We start from the raw sequence: 7,715 nt of genomic DNA, 5'->3' as shown, positions 1-7,715 counted from the left end.
TTATTAGAATACAATATTATAGTCACCATTTGACTTCTGTGTTTATACAATTGTACCACAAATTCATCCACATATATTTTAGTACCAAATTTCTGGTTAAAATAGAAGAGGTAAAAAATCACAAATCAATGACCTGTGAATATATATATATGTTTTTAAAAGATACACTTTAAAGGTCCCAATTTCAAGAGTCTGGCCTGTTTTTCTACCCTTTATCAAGGATGGCATTGTGGTTTCTTTGACTCATAAATTGTAGCAGAAGTAATGCATGAATTCCAAGCTTAGTTTCAAGCAGCTTTAAAAGCTTCTCTTCTCACTTTTGGAATTCTGCCACTACCAGGTACACAAGTTGGGTGAGCTTTCTAGAATCTGATCAGGTACATTCACCCCAAAGCTGACAGCAAACTGGCCCCCAGACTTGTGAGTGGACCCATTCTAGATTATCTAGGACCATTTGTGTGGAGAAGTAATACAGTACACATGAGCATCCCAGTGAGAAGAGACAGGACTGGCATAAGCAGAACAACATAATTAAAATGAATCTGATTTTAAATTCAGATTCCATCTCTTGGAAGCTGTATATCTTGGAAAACTGTTTTAACAACTGCCAATCTAGGTTTCCTCACCTCTGAAAAGGAAGAAAAATATCTATGTTATAAGATAAGCTAAAGATAAGTGAAATGGATATTTCAGTGTCTGACATATGATTATACTCTACAAAGTTATTTTTATTCTGAGTCAGAGGAATATGACCTGACTTGTTTATAAAAGTTGAGCACATGGATGAAGCCAAGGCCGAGTTTCCAGCAGGAAGCAATGTACCCACCATGGGGCTTTCATTCTGATTCTTTTTATATTCCTGAAATTGAATATTTTTGTCACATACTCATGTAAGTTGACTAAGAAGTTCATTGGCCTTAGATTGAGAGGTCCTGTGATTAGGACCTAGCTCCGAAAGTAATCACTAGCATAATTTTAGGAACTTCACCTTTGTGATACAATTCACCCATATGAAAAATTTGGTTGGTGATTTTTCCAGCACCAACCGTTATGATTCCAATATGCTAAACAATCTCATAAAATACACCATAAATGTAAGAATAAATAGCCTTAAATGTGAAGCTATGGTGTTGGAAACCAATTAATAATACTTTTTACAACTATGTACTTGCATACATAGGATATCTATCTGCTCTGAAGCAAATGACTGAATGTACTGAAAACAACAGCATTGTTTTTCCTCCACAATCTGCATACTTGTAATTTACCTAAGAGTCAATCACATGAACTTATGGATATCCTCCAACCTTTTCATTTTTGACTTTTTATCTTCACATATCAATGAATGACTCTTAACATTTTGGAAATATGGTGCTCTTTAAGAACCAGATAAAAGCAAAGAAGGTCCCACCAAAATGCACATCTGTGTAAACATAACATTTTAGAGTATTTGTCAATTGCAAGAAATATGCCCAGGAAATTTCTGGTAATGATACATTAAAAATCCCATAACCAGACGATGCCTAAATTTCTTTCCAGTATTAATCTTCTTTAATTTTAAGTGATGTGTAACAAATTTTTCAAAACTAACAGGTTTAGAATTTAATTTCTACATTTCACTTCCAAAAATTGATCTATTTCCCTACTCAGTTCTCTTCAAATTTCCATGAATTCCTGGTGTCCTTATCTTTGTAATATATCCTGAATTTAATCAATACTGAGCACCTCCACTGCTACTACCAATGCAAATCTATTACTTTTGACACGCATATTGCAATAATCTCCTAACTGGACTACACCCTTGTCCCTTACTACCAACAGCCTGCAGTCTTTTTTTTTTTTTTAAATCAGGTCATGTTTCCTGTACTTATGAAAATGGAAGAAGCGCCCATTGTACTGGACACTCATGCCAAATTCCATAAAAATGGACTTTCATTTTCTCCTTTAGCGACCTCCATTAACTGAAAAGCCTCATCATCTAACACAGTTGCCTCTCATTCACTCTGCTTCAGGCTTGCATACTTCCTTGCTGTTTCTCAAAAATTCCATTTTTGACTGGCACATTATTCCCCCATAAAATCCACAGCTCACTCCCAACTCTCTTAAGATCCTTTCAGTGACTATTTTCTCAATTAGGCCTATCTTAATCATCTATTTACATTGTTACATACCCCATCCTTACTACTTTGCTCAGACCCTGCTGCATTTCCCACCCCATCCCCCATAACTATTATCTCCTTCTAACTCTTGTTTATAATGTTAATTCTTAATTTTTTCAAGCAGGAATGCAAACCCTACAAGGGCAGAACAAACTTTTTTATTTAATGCTAAATCCCCAGAATCATGAACAATTCCTAGTACACAATTGGTATCCACAGAAAATTATTAGAAAAATAAATGGGTAGTTATTTTCATAGTTTGATGCTGTTTATCCCAAAGCACTTCCCACTTCTAACCTAGGTCAAAATATTCAGAAAAAAGTTGCATCCAAGTGGACTTTCTTTATGCCATAAGACTAATATGAAGGAAGAGTTAGAGAGAGAGAGAGAGAGAGAGAAATTGTTTCCCCAAACCTCAAATCCATCTTGAATTCAAAACAAATTGCAATTCATTTGAAAAAGTGAAATGAAAGATGCAATAAATACAGAGCCAATCTTGCTAAAGCATCCCATATAGAATGGCATCTCAAGATGTGTCTTCCCTTGCACAAACCCATTTCCTTTACTGGGAGTAATCTAAATTCTCCTACTTCATGTAAAGTAATTGGTCCCACAGGTACATGAAAATAAAGTATAGGGAGTGAAAATGTTATCTGCTGCTAGCCTGGACAGCCTGGACAGTACAGAATAATCACTGTTAGAGTCAAAAACAAGATCCTTGTTTTCTTTTCTGTGGGAATGAACATATGAGGGACCCTGTTGGTAACTCCCAGACTGAACTACCAATTTTAGATGAGGACCAGATACACTGTTGGCTGGTACCCTTTTTTTTTAGACAGGAGCATATGAGCATCTAAGTGATGGTGTGTGCACACATGTGGTTGTGTATGTATGTGTTTGTATGTGTGTTTGCTTGGCATAGGAGTGATCCTTTGAGATCAGCCTCATTCCTCAATTCAGCTAAGGGTACAGAAATCCCAAAATGTTTAATTACCCCTGATCTCAGGTAGCTACCGTCAGTCAGAAAAATGTCCTGGACATGACACTCTTTTCCTCCTCCTTGTTGCTTCCTTTGCTGCACATGATATGTGTATTTCCCCAAAAGTCCTTTGGGATCCCTTCCAAACAGCCCTTAGAAATATTTACCCCCACCTACAAAGACTCATTTAGAATTCCTCATTCTCCATGGACTTAAATGGAATTAATTTGCAGTTTGGTATGTGTATTAACTATGATATAATGAAACAAGGGGTATTTTATTAATTTTATGAATCAAAATATGATAGGAAATGTAGCTGTTAATAGGAATTTTCCAAATTTGTACTAGGTAGATATTCTAAAATTTATCATGTGCAGCAGAACATTTTACTTATTATAAGCTGTTGCTCTGTCCAAGTTATTCATCTGTCTTTTCCATCAGTAAACTCCTGCCCAAACTTGGAAATGAACAATAGGTTCATTTTTTGTTGGTGCAAACTCATTGTTATATGTAAAGATATTATTACAATTAGGAAATATGCTACATCACAATAAAATTTGTTTCTCATATTAATTGCAACATTAACATATATTAAACTGGAAAAGGAATGAAAGAAAAGCATTCACAAAATCTTAATTGTTATAAATCATTTCTTCACCCAGTAGCGATTTCCATTCTGAATGTTCTCTTAGATGTAAAGTTTTTTGAAATCTATCTGTCATCTACTTATCCTATCTCTGTATTTCTCATACAGTTTCTATATTTTTAACCTTGATTTTTAAAAAATTATGGGTTCATAACTTTACATTTTATTTATTTAATCTTGGATTCTTAAGTTTTTATATCATAATTATGATGAAGTAAAAATTATTCATAATCACTAAGAGGATTGGAATACGTGAAGTTGAGTGCCCTTCATGTTTGAGGCTGTCTCATTCTTTTTTTTTTTTTACAAACTGTATATTTGAAAGCAGCAAAAGACCCAGAATCAGAATTTTAATTGACTGCTGCCAAGGTTAAATAAAACATCTCCAGAGACATATTGCTTCATATGCCTTTTGTGAATTCAATGAAACTTTTTTCAGATGAGAGCACAGATTTGAGAAAGAATTTGGAAAAATTAGAGGTTTAAAACTGAGTATTGCATACTCCTTGATTTCATACTTTTTTCATCTTAGAGATTCTTCCATCAGATATAGTTGCACTAACTCCCAAGGATTTCCAATTGAAGCCATATATAACTCCCATGGTTTCATATTTTCTCGTACAGAAATTGTCACTCTTAATTGTAGTGTTTTTACAGAATCTGTGTGATTGCATTGCAGGTGCCCCCAGAAGAAGAAACAAGAGAGAAAGAAAGTTCAATTAAACAATGGCAGAAAATTCCAAAATTTAATGAAAGACATGAATATGCACATTCAAAAAGTCCAATGCACTCAAACAAGAAAAACACTAGGAGTCAGATTTCCAGCCAGTAGTCAAACTGATGATTGCAAGGACAAGTAGAGAGTTCTGAAAGGTGCAAGAAAAACAATGCATTATGTTCAAGTGTGTTCCAATAAGATTAAGTGCCAATTTTTAATTAGAAAACTTGAAGGCAAAGAGGCACTGGGATGAAATACTTAAAATCCTGATAGAAAACAATTGCTGACTAAGAATTTTATATGCCATGTATGTCATTTTAGAATGAGGGAAAGGTTAAGATATTCTCAGGCAAGCAAAAGATGAAGGAGTTCATCACCTAACCTATAATCAATGCTAAAGAGATCTCAATACACTGAAAGGAAAGGCACTAAACAATGGATTGAAGTGGCATAAAGAAATAAAGAACTTTTGTAAAGTTACTTTTATGAATGATTATAAATGACAACACTATTTTACTGTATTTTTGGTAATTGTACTTTTAACTGTTTATACATTCTAAAATGCAGGTGCATAAAAAGTTAGGATAACTCTATGATTCTGGACTTAGAATGCATAAATATATAATTTGTAAGACATATAACAAAACAAGTGGGGGAACAGCAGGGTACAGAAGCAGAGTATGTATATGCTATTGAAGGGAAGTTGATAGTAAATCAACATGATTATTTTAGATTTATAATGTTAAAGTTAAGAAACAAGGTAAACACAAAGATAGTATAGGGAAAATATTATGGAAGGAAATGAGAAGGAACTCTAAATGGTACACTAAAAGATCAGATACATATGGAAGCAGGCATTCATTGAATAATTAAGGAACAAATCAGAAAGTATAAAACTTAAAAAGTGCTACCAACCCCGGGAGTACACAAAACTTGCAGCTTCTGAAATGGTGAGATATATGTGGTACTTATCATAACAGCTGATAAACTAAGATGAACATCTCATAAAATTAATATTTCTAGATCAAATTTCCAATATTGTAGCAATTTCATGACCTCTCCATACCCAATATGGTTCGGTCACCAAGCTTCAAAATCAAACAGCAAATGAATAAAATAACTTCTTATTCCCTTAGCTCTGCCCAATCTCAAAACCCAATATTTAAGGTTTCAAATATTTTACATTAAAACAAAGTAAAAACAATGTAAGGGGTGTTTATTCCATATTTCATTGTTTCATGTACAATTTGCAAATTTAAATGAAATCTTGCCATGTTTACAAACATGTCTATAAGTTGATCATATGGAAAATGCAATAAGAACACTAAGCAAAAGCACCAATGATGACGTGTCATCTTTGTGGTTGTAGAGTGTGTAGTGCTTTTCTGAAAGCCTCTTTGACATCCTTATTCCTCATGCTATAGATGAGAGGGTTGAGCAATGGGTTCAACACTGTGTAGAACAAGGAAGCCACTTTATTGCTTGCCAAGGAGTAAGCGGAGCTAGGCTTTGAATATATGAAGAGCATGGACCCATAGAAGAGGGTGACTGAGATCAGGTGGGAAGCACAGGCGGAGAAGGCCTTGCACTTCCCAGAGGCAGAGTGGATCCTCAGGATAGCCAGGAGGATGTTGAAATAGAAAATCAGGATGGCAAATAGGCTGGACAGTACTGTGAAGCCCACCACACCCAGGAGGACTTTTTCATAGACTTGGGTGTCTGTGCAGGACATTTTTATCAATGGTGGAACATCACATAAGAAATGGTCAATGATATTCTTACCACAGAATTTCAGGCGGAAAGTGTTGGCAGTATGGGCTATGGCATTCAAGAGACCTCCAAAATATGAGCCCAAAACGAGGCCAGTACAGAGAGACCTGGACATTTTACCTGAATAGAGTAGTGGGCTGCAAATTGCCACGTGGCGGTCATATGCCATGACCTCTAGGAGATAGCACTCAGTGTAGGCTACAACACAGGAAAAGAAAAACTGGGCTCCACATCCAGCCAGGGACATATGTTTATCTTCAGAAGCACAAATGGCCAGGATTTTGGGTGTATACACAGATGTGTACCAGAAATCCAGGAAAGACAGGTTGCCAATGAAAAAGTACATGGGTGTGTGCAGGCGAGAATCAGTCCAGATTAAGATAACCAGGGTCATGTTTCCTGACAAGGTTACCAAGTAGAGGATCAGAAATATTCCAAATAAAATCAGCTGCAACTGGGGATCAGAAGTAAAGCCCACCAAGATGAATTCAGTCAGGATGGTACGATTTTCCATTTCCATGTCCTCAGAGGAGAAAACCTAATTATGATCATGAGACAAAAATGATTTGATGATGCATAATGTCAAAAAGTGAACAAGGCATCGATTTTAAATCAACAAATATTTAGAGGTTTATGGATTTTCATTACTTACTACCTAGAATTCCAGAACTTCAGTCTATGACTTAAAAAGACCACTGAAATGGGTCTCTGATCTGGATTTAAAACCAGGACTCTTCAATTATTAGCTATTAAAGGGTGGTCAAGCTCTTATTCTCATCAGACAGCTGAGTAAATGAAGCCAAATAAGGAAATCAATAGCTCCTGGTAGTTTGTCTGATTGAGTAGACATACGTGAAAATAGCTGGCCATTGTATGGACCATCCTGGGCACTCAAAAAATGTCAGCATCCTTCCATATGTATTGAAAACTTACTCTGAGCCAGGTATTTTACTGATATTTTTACAAATACCAGTATAGAGTTACTACTCCTGCTATGATAACACAGCAAACTTGTTAGGTAGGTTTAATTATGAATCTCTTGTTATAGTTGATGAATCAGAATCTTCCAAGATTTAAGTACATATTCAAAGGCACAGACTTAATAAACACAGAATTGGTGTTGGAACCCAGAATTCTCTTTATCAAGAGCACTTGTTCTGAATGAGCAAGTCATTTTTTCTCTCTTATACGTGAATTATTTTCCTTTCTTTTTTTCTTGGCAAAGATAATGTTCTAGCCTTCTGACTACGTGAATTTAATTAAATTTAAAAAACAGCTTTAAAAATATTTAAATTAAGAATACTTTGTTTTCCATTTTACCTTAGTTAATGGAAAATGTATAACCATGGTTCAGGCATTTATTGATACTGGGGATGTTGAACATTAAGCAAAATCCATGTTTGTGTGTCAAAACATTGAGAAATCATGAATCCATCAGTCTTT

General features: G+C 35.1%; 1 protein-coding gene across 1 annotated transcript; it reads right to left on the bottom strand.

Annotated features, from left to right (window-relative positions):
• Positions 1-5,853: 5,853 nt before the first annotated feature.
• On the bottom strand, positions 5,854-6,801 carry LOC143673212 (olfactory receptor 9G4-like). The gene has a single exon (XM_077147517.1). It carries the CDS (start codon positions 6,790-6,792, stop codon positions 5,854-5,856), a length of 939 nt encoding a protein of 312 aa, XP_077003632.1. The 5' UTR covers positions 6,793-6,801.
• Positions 6,802-7,715: the final 914 nt, after the last annotated feature.

This window comes from Tamandua tetradactyla, unplaced genomic scaffold (assembly GCF_023851605.1).
Source record: "Tamandua tetradactyla isolate mTamTet1 unplaced genomic scaffold, mTamTet1.pri scaffold_200_ctg1, whole genome shotgun sequence".
Taxonomy (NCBI): Eukaryota; Metazoa; Chordata; class Mammalia; order Pilosa; family Myrmecophagidae; genus Tamandua; species Tamandua tetradactyla.
The sequence above is the reverse complement of the archived record's forward strand: the minus strand, read 5'-3'. Positions and strand labels throughout refer to the sequence as shown.

Coding starts and splice junctions, on each gene's coding strand:
- LOC143673212 (XM_077147517.1), bottom strand. CDS start 6,792: ATGGAAATGGAAAATCGTACCATCCTGACTGAATTCATCTTGGTGGGC.